We start from the raw sequence: 727 nt of genomic DNA on the forward strand, positions 1-727 counted from the left end.
ATTTGAAAATATATTAAACTAGAAATTTTAATAATATGTCACAATATTAAATTTTTTTCTAGCAAAGGCAATCTTGGTAAACATAAAAAAATTCCAAAAATCAAAAATCCCAAACTTTTGAATGTTAGTGTATCCTGGCAACAACAAAAAAAAAGACAATCAATTAATGCCCAAGAAATAAAAACACATTGTGGGGCACACAATCACACTAAATACTGTAGGGTAAGCTTCCACCATGGAACCTGTTATTAAGGCTTTTCAATTAAAACATAACAGTAAAAGAAACAATACAATTCATGAAACAAAAAAAAGAACAAAGCACTTGTGACAACTAGCCCGTCTTCCCTATATAGAGAGAGTGACCTACCAGGCCAACTAGCAGGTCTGTCGCCTCTCGGCGTCCCAGAGAGCCGTGCTCTGCTCGGTCACTAGAGGAACTATGTGTGCTGGAGGACCTCATTATAGGCAGACTGAGAGAACGGGGGTCTTTCACACACCTCTCCACTTTCAGCTCCTCTCCTGGTCGAGCTGCACACACACACACACACACACACACAATTGTCACTTACGCAATTGTGATAATGCCACATGAATTTATCTAACTCCTGATACATTCTCCTGTTGATTAATAATACAGAATTCACCCACAGAATTATTCATCATTGGCCATTTTAATTCCTTTGTAAGGTCAGACTGCTCTTTGGATAATTTTTAAGTCATTATGAGA

General features: G+C 37.6%; 1 protein-coding gene across 1 annotated transcript in view; it reads right to left on the bottom strand.

Moving 5' to 3' along the window:
• The window catches only part of LOC107560473 (pleckstrin homology domain-containing family G member 5-like), a 50,182-nt gene that overhangs the window by 21,200 nt on the left and 28,255 nt on the right, over positions 1 to 727 (bottom strand). The window contains exon 10 of the mRNA XM_016244699.1: positions 368 to 528. Coding sequence (XP_016100185.1) covers positions 368 to 528 — 161 coding nt within the window. The remainder of the gene's footprint in view (positions 1 to 367; positions 529 to 727) is intronic.

The sequence above is a fragment of the Sinocyclocheilus grahami genome, unplaced genomic scaffold (assembly GCF_001515645.1).
Source record: "Sinocyclocheilus grahami isolate Dianchi unplaced genomic scaffold, SAMN03320097.WGS_v1.1 scaffold3.1, whole genome shotgun sequence".
Lineage (NCBI taxonomy): Eukaryota > Metazoa > Chordata > Actinopteri > Cypriniformes > Cyprinidae > Sinocyclocheilus > Sinocyclocheilus grahami.